The sequence below is a fragment of the Labrus bergylta genome, chromosome 4, assembly GCF_963930695.1.
Source record: "Labrus bergylta chromosome 4, fLabBer1.1, whole genome shotgun sequence".
NCBI classification, from domain to species: Eukaryota; Metazoa; Chordata; class Actinopteri; order Labriformes; family Labridae; genus Labrus; species Labrus bergylta.
In genome coordinates, this window is record NC_089198.1 from 15,205,466 (window position 1) to 15,229,932 (window position 24,467).

Here is a 24,467-nt window from a genome sequence, read left to right on the forward strand (position 1 = left end):
CTCCTAGCAGAAGTAAAAATCCAGTGGTGGCAGAAGTCTAAACTCTGAATAAAGAGGGTCTTTCAGGAAGGCCTCTGCATTCTGATTGCCTCTTACTTACTTTTTGCTATTTTTGCTAATAGTCACATTTTTGCTAATTCCTGTTTTTTGAGCTGATTGATCCTCCAATGTCCCCCATTGGAGGATGAATATTTCTACAATATTTCAGCAAAGTTTAACTATAGTTCCTAGCCTGTTTATGTTAACGACCCTGTGGTAACCAAACCAACAGATCATAACAAAAGTTCGAATTGAATCAGTTAAAGATGAATAAAATATTTTTTTAAGAGATTTGTCAACATTAAAAGTCCTCAGATTTGTCAAGAAGAAAAGCCTCTGATTTGCTTTTTTGCTTTCATCAAGTGTCTTAGCCAAATACCGACTCACTGTCTCTTCAGATATGCTTTTAAGAAAACTTGGTGCTGTGCAAGTGGGTTTCTGTTTAAGTCAATTATCATCTCGTTTTAGAGACATTTTGAGATGCAAGTAAGAGTCATCGGTGATGTAGCTTGACAAGGGGGAAGTCAGTTCATCCAGGTCTATTCAAGAGCCTCAAATTAAAGACCTTCCAGTCAGTGCTGTGAAGACAGCCATGTAGTTCACATAAAGATCCTTCTGCTCACACAGCAACCCCTTTGAATTGAACTTTCCCTTTCTTGAGGGCTGGCTGCTAGACCAGCGGCAGAAAGATGTAGTTGTGGTTCAAAGAGCCCCGTGGTGCCGTTGTGTAGGATTTATACATCTTTAATGGTGCCAAAGCACATCCAGCACTTTGCCATACCTTGTAGGTAAGTTATGTAACTTATCAGTAGGGCAACACTAGGACGAGGGGTTTATTCAGTGAGCGCTTATTCCTTCATAAAGGAACAAGTATATTGTGCTTATTTCAAATTCAAAACTTCTAGGTGGGTAGGATTTACTTTGGTCAAAGTGATAAACAGACTGACATTACAATCCCTAGCTCTATGATGCTGAAGAGGCTAAAAAACAGAGTTGAGTTTGTCCTGTGTATGTGACATGCCACTGATTTCACAAATAGGTAGAGTCTGTACAGAAGAGTGAAAATTAAAAAACAAACACATCAATATTATCAAAATAGATTTTATTCTAGACCTTGAAATCTGAGTGATATTACAACAGTCAGATCAGAAGGCTGCAGGCTGCAACCATGTGAGTGAGAGAGAAAGAGACAAAGGTGAGGGTAAAGACAACACAACAACAAAAAATCTGCAAATTTGTATTTACATATTCGGTGTTATTATACATCAATAATGAAATCCAATCAGTTATATATATTTTGTTCAATTGGTGTATGTATCTACAAATTAATCAAGATTACAAAAGTTTTGAGAAGTACAAAACCTTCAAGGACTCTCCAACGTAGCAAAGATAGAGTTAACGTTAGTACTTTTGTAGGAACAAAAAATAGCAAACACTTGAACGCAGTGTAAAAAGCTTCTCATCAAAAAACACAACATTATAAAATACCATTCCACTGTCATAGACATCATTGAAATAGTGTCTTTGTGGTACAGTCTAATCACTGCTGACTGTATTAAAGCAAACTTCAAAATAGTCTTTAGCTTCAGTACAAAACTTTTTAAACAAACATTCTGAGCGAGATCTCTGAAACATCCTCCAACGTGTGTGTGTGTGTGTGAATGTGTGTGTGTGTGTGTGTATGAATCAAGTCTTTTGCTGGATGAGACCTGGAATGCCATGAAGTTGGCTTGGTTTTGATTTGACGTGACCTTAAGTAGACCCTTATTAACCATTAAACACTGCACACTTTCTGCACCAGTTTCAATTCATCTTTTCGAGCATTAAGATGTGTCATCGATGACTTGAATGAACACACCTCCCTGTTACTTCCTCTTAATCTAAAGTGCAGAAAAAAACACCCTTTGAAAAGGCTGCTCTTTTTTAAATTATTTCTCTATGACTGTATAATGGTATTTTATAAAAAAAAAACAACCATTCATTATCGCCACGCCCCTGGTGATGCACAAGAGCATCACTGTTTTCAAGCGTTTTCAAAAAGTAACTTTAAAACCCACTCTTAGTGTACGAGTGGCATTAAAAAAGAATCCCCTGTGGTAGCAAAGATATATATATATATATATATATATATATATATATATATATTGTATGCAGGTTACATCTAATCATTCTTCAAAGAAGAAGCAGACTGGTTTTAAAACCCCAACTCTGAACACTACAAATACAAGCGCCATCTATCGGTGCCTAGGCCTGAACGCAGCCCGTTTCCAGAGAATATGTGTGAGTGTGTGTGTGTGTTAAAGCTGGACAATAACTTTATAAAAAGATGGACAACATGACAGCTTCCAAAAGTGAAGCCAAAACGTTTGGACCCCTACTTACCTGCTGCTGTTAGGTCATAAACTCTCCCCCTTCACCACCTTGGGTCAAACTAGAAAATTAAAATACACGTCAGATAAATCTTTGTCAAACACAGTAGCCAACGGGAGGCAGAAACACTTCTATCTTTTTAAACAGTCAATGATGCTGAACAGAGGCTGCCTGGCAGCAAACCCAGACAGAAGCTGTAGTGTGTTCATGGGTGCTCAAGATGAAAGTTGTGTTACAGCGTTATTCAGGTAGATTCAAAGACGACTGCAAAAGACGGCTCTAGACCTCCAGCGTTTCCATTTATTTGAGATGGGAGGCGTGTTTTAAAAGGCTTGTTTAGAGAGCCTGTGTCCTGTTGAGGAAGTGATAACCCAGATGATGTCCTTATGTTTAATGTGTATGGAGGGTAAACAGGACACAATTTGAATGGCTTAGTTTGATTATCCTTTAGCATTGGATGGCAACAAGCCATTAATTGAGGAAATGAGTACATGTCAAAGTATTAATTGATTACAAAGATGGATGTGAGTAGTCACAGGCCTGATTTCCTGTATCTCTAGCTCTCTCTTCCCCTACAGGTCCCAGAGGCTGTCACTGGCACCCGAAGTCAGGCTATTCCTGCGCTATGTTACCTCACTGCTGACACTTAAGCGCAGACATTTGTTCGCCAACCTGAGACACAGATTCAGGACAAGCTTAGTGACAGAAACCTGAAGCGTTGGAAGTCTTTCTGCCCAGCACACGGTACGAACATGAGATCCACACAGTGTTTAACACCTATGAAGATTATCTTTCAGCCTGGAGGTTTTGAATTCTTTAGCACTCTAATATATATCAACCTGATGAATTGTGAACACCTGAAAAAAACATTTCTGAGGATAAAAGTTGCTAAATCAAAAGGACAGTTCTCCTTTGATTCACTGCTTTCCACTTTGTTTAAAATGGCAGGAATGAAGCAAATCTCTTGGTTAAAAATAGAGTTGCTGTAATTCCATTTCAGCCTCCAAGCCATACACCTGCATTTTTTGAAACCCAACAAATGCCAAGAGAATGAATGAATCTCAAATTGAACAGCGTTGAACACCTATCCTAAAAGACTTACAACCCCCCTCCCTTCTTCTCTCCCACCCAACATGAAATATAAAACCCACAGAGATAAGTTCAATCCAAATTCAAAACAAAAATGTCCACAGGACACCAGATGCTGACATATGCAATATGCACACATCAACAGACACACTAATGTGTAGAATTCAGGTACAAAGGATAAAAAGAGAAAAGCAGGATGGGTCCTGGTGTTTTGGGTTTGTGTGTGATGGGTCCCTCGAGTTTGTACAGTGTGAAAACAGAGATGTGTTTCCCCTGCACTCTGAGAGTGAGACACATGTCCACACACACACACACACACACACACCTGTTGCATGGCTGACACATGCATTTAAACCGTGTGTAGTGAAGGTGTGGTCCCTCTGTGTAATAATGGAGGGAGGATGGAGGGGGACATTGGGTGCTCCGTTTGGCTCTAACAGCAGGCCATGGTCTCTGATGGGACTGCAGCAGTGTGGCGGACAGGCAGGGACAGTCAGTCATTTTGGCTATGTACACATTCGTAGTCGGTCCATGGCTCCCCCAGTCGAGTGTCATTTCCTCAGGTCTAATACACACACCTATAAAAACAGAAACGAGTCAGACACAGAGACACTTTCCCAACAGCACGTTTCAGTTCCTGTAAGTATTTTCAGTTTGAGTCACTTATACATTTGAAAAAAATTAAATAAAAATAACAATCAGACAAAGACACAACCAAGTGAACAAGTGTACCTGCGTTTGGGGATCAGTGCTCTGTATATTTGAGTAAGTCTTATATCCTCAAGATAAACAATGAATATGCTGTGACAGGCTGGCCAAATGATTTACCGTAAAATACAGAATATAAGTCGCACTGTTCTATTAGCCGCAGTCTGATTCTCTCTTCCAGAGAGAAAAAAGTTTTAAGCTCTATACCTGCCACTGTAGGCTGAGAGCTCGACTACTGTACTGTAGATAGTGAGTGCAAAATCCACAAAGTGAAAACAGACAGAACTGAAAGAGCTACACAGTTGTACAGAAACTTTGCTGAACACAATAGAAATCCTATTTTGTAGAGACTTTGCTGCAGTCAAGAACACAGCTATGGAGTTGGTACAGTAGTCGAGCTCTCAGCCTACGCAAAAGTTGTGAAGAACCATATAGAGCCCCGCGTGTCGTACTGCCCACCTATATTGTTAACTTTAATATAGGACTCTCTAAATGAAAAGAGCGCTCCACAAGGTTTATTTACAGAACAACATATCACCGTTTTCTTGAAATGCGTGATAATGACCTAATGAGGGAGAAAAGATGTTAAAAAGTCACGCAGCCATCCTGGTCTGTGTCCCAACACAGCATGCAATACACAATGAATGGGGATTCTTTTTCAATCGTGTAAAGTAATGGTTTGGGGGACGGTTTCTGCTGCACCCACAATAACGATGGTGCATGTGTCAGCATTTTTTTTTACAGATAAATTAGTCACACTGGTGTAAAAGACACAGCGCCCTTTTTAGATATAAAAATAGGTATTAAAAGTGCGTCTTATACAATGGACTGTACAGTATTGAAAAGTGCTCCCATACTGTCTGATTTAGTCTCTGTCCGCTCCTTGGGGTGATCCTGTTTTCAGTAACATGTTCGAAGTGTTTACTCAGACGGAGCCTACTTGAAAAAACACTTCTTTTAGCTTTTAAAACCCTGAAAAATGTAATGCTCCCATGCAGTTGATCTAAATGTCACAAGAGGATTGTCCAGCTCTGGTCTTTGTGTACCATATAAGGGTAGCAACGCTACATGAAACCTGGCTTACCTTGTTAGAGTCAACTAATATGCTACATGATTAGAAACTACTGGTGCAGTGTCGAGAGTTTTTTGGTACAATTTGTGCTCCCCTTGAGAGAGGAAGACAAAACCACAACTCAAAACTAAAGATAATGTGTTTAATGGTTTTAATAAACAAATAAAAACATGTTCTACATAGATACTGATATATCTTAACTTTATGAATGATACATTAAATGAATATAGACTTACGTTACTCAGGGTAACAGGAAAATACTGCTATCAGTATTTGGTATGCCGTCACAATAACTGGAACAGTTTGAGTACAACTGTAATGTATAATCCCACTGGCTCCCAACTACTGACAGTTTATAAACTACTTAGCATAAACTCTCTAGCCTCTCATATGCACTGGAATAGTATCCTAATAAGGCAGTCAATATTATATGTAACATAAACTTAACCACCTTTTATGATTTGTGCTATTTCTCAGTTTAAAAACATAAACATTAAACATTTATTGACTTAAGTGGGATTATATTTTGCATTTCAGCTTCCATGAGTTTATCATTATTTTAATTATTATTAATAATATTATTGGTAGTAGTGGTTACTCACATTACACATTTTCTGCACTTTTCATTTCTGATCATCTACTGTCTCTACTTTCTTTTCTCTCCAAAGCTGCAGGCTGTCCATCAGTCAGTCTGTCTGCAGACAGCAGTACAGGAGCGTCAGACGCTTATTAGGCCAATAACTGAACAACAGAACCCACAGTCACGATGTTAATCATTTAAATCTACCTTTAATGGGAATTACTGCATTTCTGACTTCTTACCCTCACTTTCCTTAGTACTTGTAATAATTCCTCCTCCTGCTGGAGAGCAGCAGGAGAGTGAAGGGAAGTTGCTCATGCTGTTTTAACATCATACATAGGGTTTCTTCAAAACACTGGGGGGTTTTGGGCAGTGCCTCTCCTGAACGTGGAAACGTGGGGGACCGCCTAACGCTGATAGAAAGTTTGCTGCTGGGGAGTAACATTTACTGGCCCGGTGCTTGCTGAGGGTCTACACTAACTCTGGTTTGGGACTGTTGTTTCTTGCTTTCGGTAAGTTCTAACGGGTGATATTGTTTCAAATGGTGATAAAGGTATGTGGTGTTGCCCTTACTGGCTGGCACATGAACAGGCTGCTTTTGTCAGACTGTAAATAGCCAAAGTTTCCAAACTACTGAAGTTGAGTGGCCTTTATGTCAATGATGTTTTTTCACTGCTGCAAGTTTGTAGTCACATTTTCTTAGGTGTCACCATCACTTAATGTCCCAAATGTGCTTTGGGTCTTAGCAACATTCTCCACTGGTCAGTGCTTAAACTCGTTCCATCACGTGGAACTCATTTTTTGGAGCACTCTTGGGAATTGTGCCTGCGTTACTGAGTTTTTATGGATTATTATTATGTAAGAAAATAGTCCCAAAGAGAAGGGCTGTACCTGATTATTAGTACAAATATCTTTTACCTTGATTTATTTGTGAACCAGGACTATACTGAGGGAATGTGAAAACAGACAGAATATTTTCTGGGGCAACTGTTTGTGTTGTTTAACACATGCAGTGTGTTAAACAACACAAAAAGGCCCCAAACATTAAGTCAAGCACTTTTATCCACAGCAGAAGCATGTTTCTGACCAGAGCTTTTTTTTTTAATGGGGTCAGTTTACCCGGGTGGGTTGAACCTTTAATACCCACAGCTGACCCACAATCTTCCTGGGTCAGCAGTCTGTTGTGGGAGTGATACAGAGACAGAGTGTGTGCTACAGTCAGCAGTGATAATGAAATGTTTGACGATGCGTTCAGGAAACACAACTCACCGATCCATCTGACGCGCTGGCTCCTACTTTGTCCCCTGTTGCATTCCAGCAAACCTCGAAGATCCCTCCTGTCCCCCGATAGCTGTGAACTAAAGCACCCGTCTGAAGGAACACAAACACACAACAAGCTATTTTAGGTCAAAGCTATGACATAATATTGCATGAATCAGTGAATCCTTGACCCCACATGTAAATAGCTTCCCTGAAACATTCTATAATATTTGTTTATGTGATGTATCTTCAGTTTTATTCCAACACTCCCTCCATCTATAAATGAATATCTTCCCTCTCTATATTCTAACTCCATGGCTGTGTTCTTGACTGCAGCAAAGTCTCTACAAAATAGGATTTCTGCAAAGTTCTATGAACTTGACCTGTTGGTTTATGACATGTTTCTGATTCAAAATGGGCTCAACAGTGTGGTTCAGGAAGTAAAAATACCATGAAGCCATAATTTCATAACCATCCAAGGTAGACATACCACGAGCTAACTGTGTGTGAAACGATGGTACAGTATAAGCTCCTGTAGGGGACACAAGTATAATATCGACCTCATTTTAAGAAAAACTAGATTTGATACAGAGGCAAAGAACTAGACTACCCACGGATCATAGTGTCAGAGCGACGTCTCTGATTGGTGGAGCTTGCTGTTACTATGGCACTGTTTCCCACCCCTTGGCGCCATATGCGAACAGATAGCTTGGCTAGCGGGCCAGCTGGTCAGTTAGCTAACAGAAAATGTACTAATAACCTTGTTATGCTGCAGTTTAATTTGTTAAATATATTCACACAACACAAACTACAAGATATTATATCAAATGTATTAAATTATTATTATATTGTGTTATTATGTATGATTAGCATAGGGGTAGCTGGATGTCTCAGGTCCAGGCTTCAATCTCTTGATATAAGGATTTTAAGAAATGTCAATGGAGGATTTTAATGAGGAAATTACTTCCTGAACTGAAGCCACTGACAAAGTGGGCGTTCACTTTTGAGCTTTATATAGTTTCCAACAATGTGAGGTAGCCATAAAACATTATTGTTGGCAGCACAGCACAGCTTTAAGTGTAGACTACAATTTAAGAGGGACATGTGTTGTTGCTAATAAACTGCAGTATGGGGTCAGTGCACATCCAATAGCTGAGCTTTTCCAGGATCAATTCTAATGTTTATCAGTGTATGTGTGGTTGTAATTTGAAAGAAGAATCCCATACCTGAGTGTTCCAGATGTGGACACACTTGTCGAATGAGCCGCTAGCGAGGTGGCGGCCGTCAGGGCTGAAGGCCACACTGTAGACAGGCTCCTGATGGCGGGTAAGTGTGTGGATACACACCCCTCGCTCCACGTCCCACAGACGCACCGTTGAGTCAAATGATGCACTAGGGGGAAGGGACAGGGGAGGAGTGAAAAAAATGTCCAAGAGGCAAGTTGTTATAATATAACAGCCATCTATGTAACTCACTGACTGCACATGAAATGATTCATGTCTGTGACATTGACTGAGTTCATCTATCAGAAAAAAAACCTGACTATGTTCCACTTGTGCATTAACTGTCTCCTGATCTAATCTGTTAGACCTGTGTCATATCCTCAGGTTCATTAAAGCCACTGTGACATCTTCACTGGTGCATCTGAAGAACATTCAGGCTGTTAAGGCGGTGACTCACATTCTGTGTAGCCAATAGCTTAAAAAACATGTGACGCAGAATTGGTTCAGCAGTACGGAGCCCCTAAAGGGACATTGGCAGAAAAAAAAGAAGTTTCTCAGCTTTCCTGGATCAATAACTCATCAGCGGAACATTGCTCTTACAAAACTGACACCTCTCTGCAATCACAACAAGATAGACTGCGAGCTACATTCGTATTTTCCTCAAAACGAGCCGTCCTCAAAAGGACATGGTTTATGTGTGTTGTGAGTTTGATGGCACTACAACATGTTATAGTATAGTTATTACATATTTTATTACCAAATTTAATGATAAAAAAAAATCACTGAAATTACATGAAAGCCCTTTATCCAAAGCAACGTGATGTAGTTCATAGAACAGGAGGACATTTATTCATAATGGGTTTTTGTTTTACCCTACACCTTACAAAAGGGATTTTATTGAACATTGGGCTATTTATAGGCTATTAAAAAATCCTCAATTTGTTTTTAAAGTATTATTTTCCAATCTGAGAAATGTAGTATGAAAAACGTGAGATCACATATGTGCAAAATGATTTTCATGACACTGCACCTCTCCTGGGTGAAGTTATTGAATATTTCTGTATTTCTGCAATTTGCAGACGGTCCCTGTGCATTCGAGCACCAGCCGGCTCTGCTTAGCGGCCAATGCAAGTTCCCCAGCGCGGAGGACGGCTCGTTTTGAGGAAAATACAAATGTAGCTCGCAGTCTATCTTGTTGTGATTGCAGAGAGGTGTCGGTTTTGTAAGAGCAATGTTCCGCTGATGAGTTATTGATCCGGGAAAGCCGAATCTGTGAATATATTTCTAATCTGTGTATCCCTTCCGCCAAAACAGATGACAAGACTTTAACATCCGTTTTAAATGTCTTTCTGAGGCAATATAACGGTGACGGTGCACAAGCAAAGCAGTTATGTCCTTGTAATTAAGTCCAAGGTTAAAATATAGCTCAAATAAGTCCTTCACTGTCATTTTGTTTACAAGAACACAGAAGGCTAAGACTGGCTGGTTTCCGTTGCGCACCTGATATCTGGTGCGCACAAGAAGGTTTCTCGTACGCATGAGAAACTTTCACGTGAGCACCGGTTAGTTTCTGGTGCGCACGAGAAACATATATTTTTATTTTTTCTGCCTATGTCCTTTTAGGGGCTCCGTACAGCAGAGAGGCAGATGAACACGTTTTTTTCGCCCAGCTGAGTTTTAACAATAAGGGTATCAGACTAGAGGTCAGAGTCAGATTATTTAATGATGAAGGAATGGGACTGCTCTTTGAATCTGACCTAAAACTCAACAGAGATCTTGAACAAGTTTCAGATACAGCAACACCCGTTTACTGAATTGATCTTTGTTCATGGATATCTCCTCATGATTATCAGAAAATATATCATTTTAACAAAGAAACTGGAGAATTGATCTTGTTTTCTTCATTTAACAAAACAAGAGTCCCACACTGGATCTTCATATTTGACAAAATCTCCATGTAGAAAAGTCAAATGAATCACAAGTTCTGTTCAGGTGCTGCTTTGTGCACTCACCTGGCAAGCATGAGGTTGGCGCTGGGGTTGTTGGTCCCGGGACCTGTGGGGCTCCACTTGATGGTGTAGATTTCTTTACTGTGGGCCTGGAGGTCATGAACACACGAGTCCTGTTTCATGCTCCAGATCTGTACCAGAAAGGAGGAAGTCAGCTTTAGGTACAAAATAAAAGGATTTTTCCATTTATTGATATAGTATGATATACAACTGCCTGACAAAAAACAATCTTTATAAATTGTTATTTTCTTTCTTTTTTTAACAAAACCAAAATGATAATAAATAAGAGAAATTCAATCCTCCGGGCATGTGTTCACACACGCAGCTGCTGATTGACAAGCTGCAGTATTCTGACAGGGCTGGAATAGTGGTGTGCGATATAACGATCTTAGATCATGAAGGATTTTAATGTGCTGACGATCTGCCAAAGCAGGGAGATCGTAGAACCAGGCTAATGTGTTTATTCTATCATGCTGCAGTTTATGCTACTGTACAGACACGTCTCTCTCCCTCCTTTTTTGCTCTGCAGTGGTGAAAACAAAAACGAAACTTAAGATTAAGTCCGCAAAAACAACTCCATCCTGATTATATGCAATTGTTCGGATATTTTCTCAAACCGACACGGCGTGAGCAACAGTTAACTTATCTGCAGTAGTGTCCTGAATAGTTTGCACAGTTAAGTTTACATCTCGGATAGCGACACAAGAAACTCTAAACGAGCCGGAGAGGCGTTCAGTCTGCAGAGAGATAGACAGAGCGGAGCTCAGACAGACAGTCAGTGATGAGCGATATAACCCCGGTGTTTAAAATGTTGCTGTCGGTGTTTTCTGCTCTCTCTGGGTTTTTAAAAGTTACTATCAAGCTTCTCCACCCGAAGCTCACCTGTTGTGATTACCGAAATACACATTGTGTGCAGTAGGCAGGTGAGAGTGAGTAACCATGGTGACTGTCTGTCTGTCTGTCTGTCAATCAACAATGTCCCGCCCCCTTTATGAATTAAACTCTTCTTTCAGTAAAACTTACTTTGATCATGTGTCACAGAATGACACCATTCTGTATTATGTTTGATTATATATAAACTAAACCAAAGTTAGCCCAATGATTTCATAAAAAACAACAAAGGCTGCAGAGCCTGTATGAAGCTCCAGCTGTAGGAACTCTGCAGGGCTAAAATAGAACAGAAACACAAGAATTTGAAGTCTACATGTTTTTAAATGAATGCATCACTACGTGAAAATGTACCTGATGAACACAAAAAGAGGAGACATAACTAAATCATAATTTCAAAGTGGTGAGGAAAACCTTCAAATTGTGCATAAATATTGATCAAATTCAGGGAAAGACATTTCTGTTGCTAAATACGTTCTGGGTGAGAGAACTCCAGACCAACTACAATGATGTTTTGGAAATAGACTAAACATGTTAGTGCAGTTTTTGTGCATTTAAAAACATTATACAGGGAAATAAGTTTGGTTGAACTGGTCAGTAACTTGAAAATTACTCTTGCTAAATTAGGCTAAAATCGTGATCGTACCCAAAAAAATCGTGATACGATATTATTCCCATATCGTCCAACTCTAGGCTGGAATGGTCCACACTGAAGCTGGCACAAATGAGAGCAAGGACTTCCTGTCTTTTCTAACAAATGAACAGTTGGAGCTCTATGAAAATGTAGCAACCATCACTGTGTCCTGATCCCTCTGCTCTCCATATGTCTCATTGCTTCAGGTGTTTGTTAAACCACAAACACACACATTAACAGAGCCTGACTTTGGGTGCACTCACACAGACAGACGATGGGGGGGGGCCATGTTAAATAGTGTTTTACTATGTTACTGCTGTGTAACAACCTGACAGGAGCATTTCAACCTCTGACTTACTGTTTAGTTCTTGTTATCAACACGCTCTCTCTTTGTTACTCTCTAGCTTGCTCACCGAAGAGGTGCTCTCTTGTGTCCAGTTTTGCCAGATGCAATGATATCACATAACTACAGTGCAATGTTATCCTGTATGTGCAAACAGTACAAGTGTTCTTTATAATAAGAGTATCAGAAGTAACATTGTGTGTGAATGAGAAGTGTTGGAGGTGGCTCAACACCAAACAGCAACAGAACTAATCCCTCTCATTCTCACCCAATGCTAACTCAATAATACATGTTTCTCAAATGGAGAATTATGTCTATTATTTCTTCATTACATAATCAGATATAAAAGTTAATTATTTTGATGATGTCACACTGACTTAATGACTTTACTGTGAGAGGACTGATCATGCTCACAGCTGTGTGTTAAATGTCCTAAATGCTGGTTTCGAGTCAGGCAAACCCTGTGTGTGTTATGTGAACTGACCTTCAATGTCATGTCATCTGAGCAGGAGGCCAAAAGGCTGCCAGTAGGATCCCACTTGATGGCATTAACTTCATTCTACAGAGAGAAAGACGAGTGTTAGAAACAAACACAGCGTATCTTACTGGATGTACATGAGAAATACAAATATAGACAACATTTTTGTGCTTCTTTATTTGATGTCATTCAATAAGTTGACTTTCATCTGAAGCTACTGACACAATGCTTAAAGAACCAGTGTACACTTGACTAGCAGAGGGTTTCTATATCCCTCCCCGTCAGAGAGCAGTGCCCACACAGGAGTCCTCGCTCACCGTGTGTCCCTGGAAGGTCTTGACAGGTCTGTCCTGACCCAGCTTACACACATGGATGCACATGTCGGTGCTGCAGGAGGCGAACGTGTTGTTGCTCTGCCAGTCCACGTCCAGAGCAGGAGCTGTGTGGAGGTACATAGAGAGAGAGACAGGGAGAGCGATAGGACTGTTACAACAGTGAGGTATGTAGACAGAACATGAGGAGAGGGGATAGCATGAATGTGTTGGTCTTTATATAGATTTCTTACTGCCTCATGCATGTGAAAATACCTTTAACAATACTCTAGTTCAGATCATTTTTGTAAAGTGAAAGCTGCCGGAGTATGTCACTGTTAAACTAACAAAGAAAACAATGTCAAAATGTGTCAAGATAAGTAGTGTAGAATACGGCAGTCACAGATATCAGTCTCAGCATGATTTTTTTATTGTCTTACTAGAGTTCAGCAGAAGGTAACATCTGTCTGAAAAGAATAACTCTTGTACAAAATGTGATGTGGAACAATGCAGCTGACTTCTGTCACTCACCCGAGTGGAAAGGAAATTGCTGCTTTGCCTCTCCCGTGTGGGCGTCCCAAATAATCGTGGTCTGTGTGAAAGAGGAGATTTTCATTACTCTCCCTTGATGTTCCTGTTCAGTCATAGTTTTTGAACAGCCCTATTGTCAGTGCTGCTGTCATTTTACGGGTACTCTATTCCCGTTTTATTTGTCTTGTTTTTAGGATGGCTTGTTTTGTTGACTTGTTTAACTGAATAACATGCTTTGTGTTATGATATTTCCTGTTTCAAGCACTTTGTAATGCAAGTTTAGAACAGTGCTCTATAAATAAACAATATGAATGGATAATGGATAATTTGAACAAATAAAGGACGATGTATAAAAGTAAGTTCATAGATCACACACATCTCAGAACTTAGGCATTCATGTGAACACTGAATGTGACACTCTGTATGTCATTACACTTCTGTACACTAGATGGCAATGTTGAACAATGTCTTGGCAAATGAATGTCCCTGAACTTGATCTGATGACTGATGTATCTGATTTTGTCAGCCAGCTAAATGCAGATATTGATTGCTGACAGTGTTTTACATTGATCCATTAGCATTACTAGACGAGGAAACGCACAAAGTGATTTTTACATTTTAAAACAACCAAACTATACAAAGCATAATGGGTTTACACTTAAGCTGTGTTCAACATGTAAAAAGTTGAACTTGAAGCAGCATTAAAACCTTACAACACTAAACAGTTAACAGATATGCAACACTCTTCTTGTGTTGCAGGTTCTTGTCATTGGTAGGCGTGGCTGTCTAATCAGCCTGACTAATGGTGCGTTCCAGTTGATCTGGGAAGTGGGAAATTCTGAGTTCCCAGTCGGAAGTGTCAACTGGAACGTCCCCTGAAGTCGTAATTACAACTCGGAATCTCGGAGAAAAAAAGTAGCCGTAGTTCAGATCCAATATGGCTGCTACGTGCATCGAAAGGGATGTTTAAGATGTAACTGATGAGTTTATTAGCAGCTTAGTCGTCTTTTTGTGTAATTAAATCAATCACACAGATGGTATCGTGCAAGTTCTCTCTGTGGAGATGTTTTTTATATTATTTTCGGTCAGAAACTATCATGTAGTGTGTTGTTATTGTCTGATATTAGTTAACAAAACAAAGGTACTCCTGGAGGCGGCCATGCTGCTTTTCCGACTTGCAACTGGAACGCAGTCAACGTGAGTGTGACATCATTCCCAGTTCCGACTTCCGAGGTAAATGGAACGCGGCATGAGAACACCTCGGCCCAATACGCCTTGTTTGGTTACTTCCTCCTCCATCCAATCCATGCACAATATACTTTTCACACATCCACTCACTTATTTACACGACTGACTCTACTGACATCTAAACTTCATGTCTTTTGCAATTTAATTTATATTTTTTGTAAACAAATCAGCTCAATTAAATGTTTTTTTTCAGTGTCTTTCCCTTATTTGGCCATGGCCTTTGAGCTGATCATGACACATTATAGTTATTTAATCTAATAATCACAGAATAACTGAGCATCTTTAACATCCAATCAATCTTGATTCCATAAAGAACAGTTTTACATCACAAATTCAGAAGCATATGCAATCTGAACCCCTTATTTCACTGATATCTCAGATAGCAACATCTCCCGCTGTGTTACATCTCATCTCCACACTTTGTTTCCATAGGAAATCTGTCACATTTCCGTAAAGGTCACTATGAATAAGGAATGAGCTGCAGTGCTGTCAAGGTCAATCCCAGAGGCATTTATCCAACGTATTCAAGTCTAAAAGCCAGAACTCAAAATCTTTGTCTTACCTTGTCTACACCAGCACTGAGGATGAAGTTTCCTTTCTTATTCCACTTGAGTGCAAATATAGGACCTTTATGCTGACCCAAAGTACTGGCCAGGTTGCCTGAAAAAATTATATATATATACACATATTAGAATGAGCGCAGGTACATTACATAATTTTTCAAAGACATGATATGGAAGACGGCCAGAAACTCACCGTCTTTCGTCCATATTCTAGCAAAGCCGTCATATGAGCCTGTAGCCAGCAACGTTCCCTCGCTCTGAAAGAGAGAGATGGCTCTCATTCATTTGAGGTCAGTGAATTTAATCCTTCTCAGTTTCATTAACGCATTGTGATACAGGTAGAATTGAATCTCTTCAATTTTACAGGTTTATTAACAAGGCTAGGATCTGAACTCTAAATTATGAATGATGGTTTGCTGTTGTGCACTGACTTCATAAAATAAAAGTTTGCAGCTGAGCAGTGTAAAAGACTTTTCCCACGTGGGAGAGAATCGCCCACACATACCAGGTCAGATGGAATGCCTTTAGTAGAAGTTGTAGTCGCATACACATGCATACAGGCACATACACACATATATAACTTGATTATGTTACTAAGCACTGCACTCAATGGAACAGACTCACAATCTTACAGTTCGACTCAAACACACACACACACACACTCACATTCCAGTCCAGTGAGGTGACGTCTTTGTTGCTGGGTACGTCCTGGCCTCCTTCCCGTATGCAGTGCCTGAGAACCAACTGAGTGGATCCGCCTGTGCTGTTCTCACTAAGGTTCCAGATCCGTGCTGTCGAGTCCCCAGACCTGCCCCGGCCAACAGCCACACACACATATGCAGACAAAGACACACACACACACACACACACACACACACACACACACACACACACACACACACACACACACACACACACACACACACACACACACACACACACACACACACACACACACACACACACACACACACACACACACACACACACACACACACACACACACACACACACACACACACACACACACACACACACACACACACACACACACACACACACACACACACACACACACACACACACACACACACACACACACACACACACACACACACACACACACACACACACACACACACAATGTAACATTAGGCACATTAACACAGCAAACTGACCATTGTTGCTCTTGTGTTGAGTTTGGGTTTTAAAATCATGAATCAAACCTGGACGCAGTATCAAATTCAAAATCTTTTTTAGGCCCTATTAAACCTATTCATATCGTCTGTTGAGGAAAATTGAAGAACATGAGTCTGAATAATGATGATGAACAAGCACTAAACTCACTGACTGTCTCGTGGGAGCTGTACGGTTTCTTGCTCTCATGTAACTCCTCAGATCAAAGGACAGCAGCACGACAAGCAGCACTCATTTTCATATACAAAGATTACCTATGAAGGCTTTGATTCAGGGACACTTTACAGTTGGAAAAAGTGTTTGCTGTCATGGATGTTGATGGGCAAGAAACGTATACAGATTCACAGACATGCATTCCCGGTGTTAGAAGAAAGTACTGGATGGGCAGCCAAAGTCTTTTCCCCCTGCACTTGAAACCCGCTGCACAGAGCAGCTTCTTCACAAGATATGCCAAAAGTGGCCTATGCAAAACCATGGAGTCTCACAACACTACTATACCATACAGTTCTTACACAGACAGTCTGAGCCTGTTATTAGTGAAAGACAAAGTCGCTAACACTGTGACAGTCGCATCAGGACCATGGACGGCACTACACATCAAACAACCACGACAACTGCTACAGCTGAAAGGGAATGATTCTACACTCTCCAAAGTCTATGACTTGAGTTTAGCAAACATCCACTGAAAAAGACAAAATGTTTGACTACATAGCTGGGGCTGGAAGACTTCTTATGGAACTATTCGGGAGATAAAAAAAAATGTGCAGAGAAATTATCCAACTAATACTCACTACCTACGCTAAGGGGCTGTGGCTCAGGATTGGATAATCAGGAACCATTTTCCAAAACAAGACAAACACATTTTTTAATCCTATGTAGAAATATTTAAAAAATCATCAAGCAGCACAAAAATAAATAAATCAAGATCCATTGACCAGAGGGATTATTCACAACTGCTGTTACAGTTAATTTTCTGATTATTACAATTTCTTATCATTTATGTAGTAATGAGCTGAATACGTGACGGATTGTATTAAAAATGTTTGTTCCTTACTGTACTTGTGTGTTCCAGAAAGAATGACACGTTTCCTAGTTACTTAAGACCCTGTGTGACCAGTTAAAGAGCCCATATTATGCCCTTTTTGGGGTTCGTATATTTAATTTATGTACCTACTAAAGTATGTTCACAATAGCTAAAGTTCTAAAAAAGTGTCTGTTTTCATGTACTGCTGCTCCATGCACCGGCTCGCTTCTGACTCTCTCTCTAAGGCTCTGAAGTGCCCACTTTCAGAGTCCCACGTGTGCCAAGTCTGATCTGATTGGTCGGCCTGTCAGCTCTGCCGTAATTGGTCAGTCGCTCAGCACGGTTCTCGGAAATGTCCCACCCTTTTACCATATTGGGAATGCAGCCACTTTGGCTCTGTCCAAGGGGAGCAAAAACATTAGCACCTTAGCACTACTGTGCTACCGCAGGCTATGGCATATCGTGTGCGTGCTACAGAAGTTAATAGGCGTGCCACAACGAGCCAATGGGCTTAGATCAGTGATCTCACACTGACAAGACGTCACACTGGCAAAAAATTTTCAAGGGGGGCTAGAACCGAGCGTTACATGCAGCTAACAGGAGGACGTAGCAGAAGCCGCATTTACGCAGACTTTGAATTTTTGCAAATAGATGTGCCTAAACATGCACTGGACACTTGGAAAACAGACTAAAGGGCATGTAAAACCAGGAAAAGCATAATATGGGCCCTTTAAAACAACTAATAAATTACCGTAGGGAACCTGTACTGACCCGGAGGCGAGGAGGTCGTTCACAGGGTTCCAGGCACAGATAAAAACTTCAGATTCATGGCCCCTCAGGACCATGGCTTTACTCTGGGGGATCTCCACGTCTCTGTCCACCTCCATCATCTCTGAGTGGTGATCTGCGGGGAGGAGTGAGAAACAAAACTCATCAGTATTAAATAACTTTGGTCCTTATGCTGGGAAGGAAGGAACAAGAAGAAGTAATGACAGTGTTTCCCCTACCATTATATTATAATATCATTTTATTGGGTTTTACAGAGCAGGGGAGCAAACACCCATTCTGACATCATCTAGTTTTCTGCAAACCAGACCAGCCCTACAGCAGTGCACACATACGTCACTGTCTGATCTTGTTAATTCAAACAGAATGTTGTCTCCACCACTTCTTAACAAGTAAACTGTTCTGCATTTCAGTGACCACCAGCCTGAACAGCTGACAACTGTGGACTTTGAGAGCAAGCTGTGGAGTTGTCGACTGACCCGCAATGTTTTTTATCGAACCACAGCTTGACCAAATGTTGAAACAGTACAAAATACAAATCATCAACCCCTAAGCAAACAAATAATTGTATACTGGTTAATGGTGAGTTAAGAGATGCACCACAAACCATGAGGAAGCACTTGAGAGTGTGAGAAAAAAACACCAGAGCAGCCTCATGTAATTACAAGGAAGTCATAGATATTAACAAAACAAAAGCCATGAGGTGTAAAGCAGCCATGGTGAGAGAGGCAAATATCACAAGCACAGAAACACACAAAATATGACAGAGTTGGGAGGCTATATTCTTTTTATAAATAATAATAAAAATCAGTCCCAACATCAAGGTAGAGCTGGGAAATGCATCCACATCACCCAGCCCTACATCAAGGTATGACACCATACATTTATTTTCCCCTAACCACAAAAATACACAGAAGTGTCTGTCAAGAGGCTGATTCAGAGATTGTTTACAACAATGAGCAAGCTTACTGGCTAAGGTGTGGGATCCATTTTCCTCCCCATTGGCAGCACCCTCCCCGTTCTTGGTGCTTCCCTGCGGCCCTGTGCTGCTGCAACTTCCTGCAGCCGCCTGCTGCTGCTGGGCCAGCTTGTCCCTGTAGGCCTGCTGCCTGGTCTGGACTACATCTGGCATCACAGCATCGATCAGCGACAGTGACTCGATTGGCCGCCCGTCGAATAATGTCCCGTCCTAAAAAGACAACATGAAACTTGGGATTTTAACCTCTTTCCTCTTTATCTGCTGAATTTACTATCAAGTGTAAACCATGATTTGAAACTGAAGTTGAATGTGTCGCATAAACCTCCACTCATGAGGATTCTGACCTCATTGATGCTGACTTCAGCCTCCACATACTGCAGGCCCTTCTGGATGATGGAGATGAGGGCAGCAGGGGGCACCAGGGCTCCATTGATGTTGGACTGGCTGATGTGGCTCTCTATGCCAAAGGTGAATGCTGAGTGGGAGAAGCCTGGAAAAGGTTTGGGTAATTTGGAAGGTAGAATGGAGATAAAGTTCAATCCGCTAGAGCCAAGAGAAGCAGTAAATAATATAACACTTTAAATTTCTATTTAAAGGCAGGAAAGTGACTGCTATTCGGACAGGCGTCAAAAAAATGTTCTCCTCTTGAAGACTTACCTGACTCTTGCAGGTATCTGTAAACCAGGAAATTGACCTCATCACTGCTTATGCTCATTTTGAGTCCTGGTGATTAAACCATTGGGTCAGCACAGGATAGGAGCCTGTAAGGGAAACCACAGAGCATCTTGTTTAATAGCTGATGTTATTACAGACTACAGAACTGAGCTGAACGAGATTTGATTAATATCTTCATCACTCAAAGTGCATTAACAGCCCACAAGAGCATTAATGGGTAGTAAAAGAAAGATGGCATGCAGGGGCACTGAGCCAGGTGTAAAACAGAGCTGTCACACACACAGACAGACAGAGGATTGTGTTACACTACGAGCTAATGATGTAGCTCATTACCAAACTGGCACACACGATGAAAACTGAGAGGAGGAAGACGTTTAAAAAAAAACCATCAAGTTACTTGACCTACATCTTGAAACTTCTAAGCAGAGAAACTGCTATCTGCCATTTGATAAATAAAAAGGCATAGTTACTCTCTACTTGTGTTTGCTGCAGAAGCTTCCAGACTCCAGGCAGGGCAGCTTTTTCCATTCATTAACCTACAACTGGGAATAATTACCAGCCATGTTCATGAGACATGCAGGCTGTTTTGGCCTCAAACGTCTGGAATAGATGGGCTTTAAGCCTCAGCAATAACAGATTCAACCGTGCTTATGCCGGGCTCCATTTTTCTTTCTGCAGAACCCACACTGTTTAAAAAGGACTGTGGAAATAAACAAGGGGTCTGGCTGGGAGACAGAACTTCTACTGTTTCCATCCTGCCAGCCCACTGAAAGAGTCAACAAGCCTCCTGCCACATCCCAGCGGCTGAGATCCAAGATCAACTGAACAAGAGGCCTGGAATCTGGTAGAAGCCCTTCAGCTATCCTAACAAGGTGGTCAGAAAAATCCTCATAGCTCGATACACAGAACCACCAGACACAAGCAAATGCTTAAAAAAAAAAAAAACAGAATCTCAAACAGAACTACTGTTTGTGAAGAAAGCCATCAGAAATTATAATCTCTCACCATAAAACAAAGCATTATTATAGAAAACATTTTTTCCAATTGCACCAGAAATGTATTCATACTTGACAGTGTGGAGAGTTTCATTAAACAGGGCTCATAATTAATAATAACCCAACTGTCTTTTACCACAAAATCTTAACCTGTGGCAGATATAACATGTAGATGCCCCACAGTTGCCACAAAAGCTTTGGCAAACGCACTATTATTACGAGTCACTTTTACATTGCCAGTTCACAGCAAGATTTGAACGCCTCCATGGAGTCAATCAAAACGTTTGTGACAGCACTGTAATGAAGCGATCCACAACATCTTGATGCGACGTGAATTCACACACTGGGACACCAATGTTTCACCGTTATGGATGCAAGGTAATCTAGCGTAAAGCAAGAAATGGAGCAAGATCAAGCTAAAAATCGAATGAAATGAGATCTAAAAAATGTGCGTTTGCATTTGAGCATACGTCTTCACTTGTGCGGTTATTGTATGTCCAGTACGCCTACAAGTGTAGGTTGCGGACACCGGCGTTGAGCCTGATGATAGACTTATTTTACCTCTGGTTATTGTAAAAACAGTAAAATAAAATTAATATTAACTGATTTTAATGTTGTGTTGATCACCTGAAGGTTTCAGCACGACATCACTTCTAAATGCAGTAGCCCGCTGTTGCGCCTTTATCACCAGCTTCCATCAGACTGTAAAAATATAACTATTACCGAACATTTAATTCTTATCCACGCACAGGCTGTCCAATCATACAGAGGTCCGCTGGTTTAACCGTAGAGCAGCGCTAAAATGCTTCCTCAAATTGCGCACGGAGATGGCACAGATTCATGGCGCATAAAAAGTCAGTGACAGAGTTACATTACGATATTGTGGACACGTAGAAGAACGGACTGCCAGACTCATATCAAAAGTCTTTTAACTGAGTTTACTCAGTTGAAGAACGTGCACTCCACATGGAGCTTATCAGACTGCTGCGCAACGCTGAAGGATCAATTCAAGTCTGTTGGTTTGGAAACATGTTATCACTTTATAACACCTACTACTAAAATACCCAAAGATGACTTCGGTCTTTGCATCAAAGACACTCTGTGTGTTTGTGACAACTTATTCATGTGAGCAGGTTTATCTGTAATGAACCTTAATGAGTGCAAAATGTAGAATAACCTGTGTCAAAGTTTCTATAACCTTGAACAGCAATATTAAACATAATATAATAATCTCAAACAAAACATAATTATTGATGTTGTACATTTAAATATTTCCATGTGCCAACATGCAGTTTGCAATGACAGAGTTAACCCCTCTGCTTAATGTACATTTACATTTTGGGCCAGATTTAGTAAGGTCCCAAGTAAAGAATACTAAATTGCGTGTTCACTCCAAAATTTGCACGTTTGGTTAGTGGGCGATTTGCAGGTGATCTACTAAGAAAATTTGCGACCGGGCCGTTGTTGCACACCAGACAGCTGGCCAGCGCTGTCTGATCGCACATAAATGCCCTGGAAAGAGGTATCGAAGACGGGTGTACAAACAGTGGGTAGGTACCCCAATCCAAGCGTCCTACAAAGTAGCGGCAGCGGACTTTAGAGGGAGGTGACGAGCGCATTATGGAGAGGAGTGTAAAAAATAAAATAAATGCATGCCATTTGAAACATGTAAACACTCGGGAAAAACGCGATCTTTATGCCTATGTCTCCTCCTAACTACAATAACAGCAGCCTGTTGTGCATAACACTGGCCTCCTGGATTAGCACGTTCCTTTCAAAGGTGTTAAATACAGACACCGTCACGATCACCTTATTTTTTGTCAGGCTTGGTAAATCGCAATGTGTACTAACTTAACTTGTTTGCATTTTCTCCTCCCAGTATTTTGCTCGTTAGGGCAGAAACGCCCCATATTGAATATTCATTAAGTCAAACATACTAAATGGACAATGCGTGTTGTTTTGCTCATTTGAAAGACGCAATCCTCACTGCGCGCCGTTAGTAGATCAGATATCACTTTTTTGCTGGTGGTATCAAGTTTGCACACGTTTTAAGACACGCAAACCTTTAGTAAATCTGGCCCTTTATGCGTTAACGTGCAATTTTCTATACAAGTACCTTTTTTTTTTTTTTTTTTTTAAATCATACATTAGCATATATATCCATGTGTTGAGTTATAGTGATGTCTGCTAAATTAGTCCGGCACACTTGAGGTCTCATTTAAAGAAATCCGGTACCCGACCCAATAGGACTTTGACACCCCTGATAGACACCTTATTGTTGTTTAAAAATCATTCACATTATATGAAAGTTATGGAGAGCACTAAAAAGGTGACCTTATGGTGTTAAAAGCGATGCAAAGAAAAATTTGGACCAGTGCAACCAATGCAAAAAGTTGGTTTGGAGCCCTGCCTAAAGGGCTTCTCTTTCGTTAATGTTTTGGTTGTTTTTAGTCTTTATGAAATATTCAATCATCTTTTAAACCCCATAGACTCCTGCTAGCTCTACAGCTGAGTCAGACACATTTAAACTAACATGATGATTTTGTTACGTCTTCAAATCATTATCAAATTAATTCTTCAAACATTAGTTTAAAGATTCTTAAACATGTATAACAGAGATTCAGGGCTATGTAATAGCAGTCTATCAGCATAGGCCTGTCTTAGACAGAGAGGAGAGCTTTCAAGACATTAAACTCATTGACACCAGTTTCATATTACCACAGCTCGACTACATTAAACTGTGCCAACGGAGGACTCACACTCAGTGAACCTGCATTCCTTGTAGACAGGGTCCGAAATTAACATTTTGACTCAGCGGCCAAGGTGGCGGGTAGATGAAAAAACTCACCAGCCAAGCAAACTTTTTACCAGCCAAAATAATAAATTGTGTTTTCATTTCACATATAAATTTGTTACAGTACATTTAATGAGGTTAATATGGTATTATGTGCCGTTGAATCGTATCACAGATAGTCATGTTTTGGGTCATTTTATCAGAAAATTCAGAAATAATAAAAATAGATCATTATTTTTTTTTAAAGGTAGTCACGCCCGGCTAGGGATGCACCAAGTATAGCCTGAGAAATAATCCCCTTTAGGATTAATTAATCATGACACTCCTGGTTAACGGTACAACCAGTTAACCGCGTCATCCCTAGCTCAGGCCACCCCTGCAACCCTCTGAAACTGCACATTTATTACAACCTTAAAAACAAAAATCTGTCTCTGAATAATAAATCTGCTTTAATCTAGAAAAACTAGCCTTTCTCTCGTTTTAGCTTTGACAATGTTGAACACATAAGAAAACTATTATTTAAGGCCTTATGAGTTCCAGGATGCTGAAAACAGACAGAATCACATAATTTGACCATAAAAATGTACTCGGCTGTAACACAAAATATTGTGAAATTTGTTGAAAGGAAGGTGGGATTTATATATATATATATATATATATATAAAAAAAAA

At 40.4% G+C, this 24,467-nt stretch overlaps 1 protein-coding gene across 4 annotated transcripts in view; it reads right to left on the reverse strand.

Annotated features, from left to right (window-relative positions):
* Nucleotides 1-1,124: 1,124 nt before the first annotated feature.
* tbl1xr1b (TBL1X/Y related 1b) overlaps nucleotides 1,125-24,467 on the reverse strand; it is a 28,136-nt gene continuing 4,793 nt past the window's right edge. For 3 of the 4 annotated variants that reach the window (XM_020650768.3, XM_020650761.3, XM_020650777.3), the window contains exons 3-16: nucleotides 19,990-20,093; nucleotides 19,677-19,822; nucleotides 19,323-19,542; nucleotides 18,339-18,471; nucleotides 16,013-16,154; nucleotides 15,540-15,603; nucleotides 15,346-15,443; nucleotides 13,536-13,596; nucleotides 13,011-13,132; nucleotides 12,700-12,774; nucleotides 10,354-10,481; nucleotides 8,345-8,510; nucleotides 7,128-7,229; nucleotides 1,125-4,076 (exon numbers count right to left, since the gene is read on the reverse strand). In XM_020650768.3, coding sequence (XP_020506424.1) covers nucleotides 4,050-4,076; nucleotides 7,128-7,229; nucleotides 8,345-8,510; nucleotides 10,354-10,481; nucleotides 12,700-12,774; nucleotides 13,011-13,132; nucleotides 13,536-13,596; nucleotides 15,346-15,443; nucleotides 15,540-15,603; nucleotides 16,013-16,154; nucleotides 18,339-18,471; nucleotides 19,323-19,542; nucleotides 19,677-19,822; nucleotides 19,990-20,047 — 1,542 coding nt within the window. In that variant the 5' untranslated portion in view covers nucleotides 20,048-20,093 and the 3' untranslated portion in view covers nucleotides 1,125-4,049. Of the gene's footprint in view, nucleotides 4,077-7,127; nucleotides 7,230-8,344; nucleotides 8,511-10,349; nucleotides 10,482-12,699; nucleotides 12,775-13,010; nucleotides 13,133-13,535; nucleotides 13,597-15,345; nucleotides 15,444-15,539; nucleotides 15,604-16,012; nucleotides 16,155-18,338; nucleotides 18,472-19,322; nucleotides 19,543-19,676; nucleotides 19,823-19,989; nucleotides 20,094-24,467 lie in introns of those variants that run through there. The other variant, XM_065953832.1, reaches the window with a different exon arrangement.